Source organism: Dipodomys ordii, unplaced genomic scaffold (assembly GCF_000151885.1).
Source record: "Dipodomys ordii isolate 6190 unplaced genomic scaffold, Dord_2.0 Scaffold21, whole genome shotgun sequence".
In the NCBI taxonomy this organism is placed as follows: Eukaryota; Metazoa; Chordata; class Mammalia; order Rodentia; family Heteromyidae; genus Dipodomys; species Dipodomys ordii.
This window is the reverse complement of record NW_012267237.1, coordinates 800,105-800,366: the sequence shown is the minus strand read 5'-3', so window position 1 is coordinate 800,366 and position 262 is coordinate 800,105. Positions and strand designations below refer to the sequence as shown.

General features: G+C 70.6%; 1 protein-coding gene across 1 annotated transcript in view; it reads right to left on the bottom strand.

The window, feature by feature from the left end:
* Nkd2 (naked cuticle homolog 2 (Drosophila)) overlaps positions 1-262 on the bottom strand; it is a 39,155-nt gene that overhangs the window by 34,971 nt on the left and 3,922 nt on the right. Inside the window, exon 2 of the mRNA XM_013013825.1 lies at positions 97-132. Within this exon, the coding sequence (XP_012869279.1) occupies positions 97-132 (36 nt within the window). The remainder of the gene's footprint in view (positions 1-96; positions 133-262) is intronic.

Below are 262 nucleotides of genomic sequence, written 5' to 3'. Positions count from 1 at the left end.
TGGGGGGGCGCTCTGGGGGAGGTGCCATGAGCCCAGCCATGCCCACCCGTGCCCAAAACCGTGGCCGCCACCCCGCCCCAGGGCACACCTGCTCACCTTCAGGGCTCTCTCTCCGCTTGCAGGCGTGGGCAGCTGTGGTGACAGGGCATGCAGTGACAAGAGGGGCCGGTGAGCGGAGGGGCGGGGGAGAGGGGGACAGGAGGGGACAGGAGGGGACAGGAGGGGATGGGGAACAGGAGGGACAGGAGGGGACAGGAGGGGA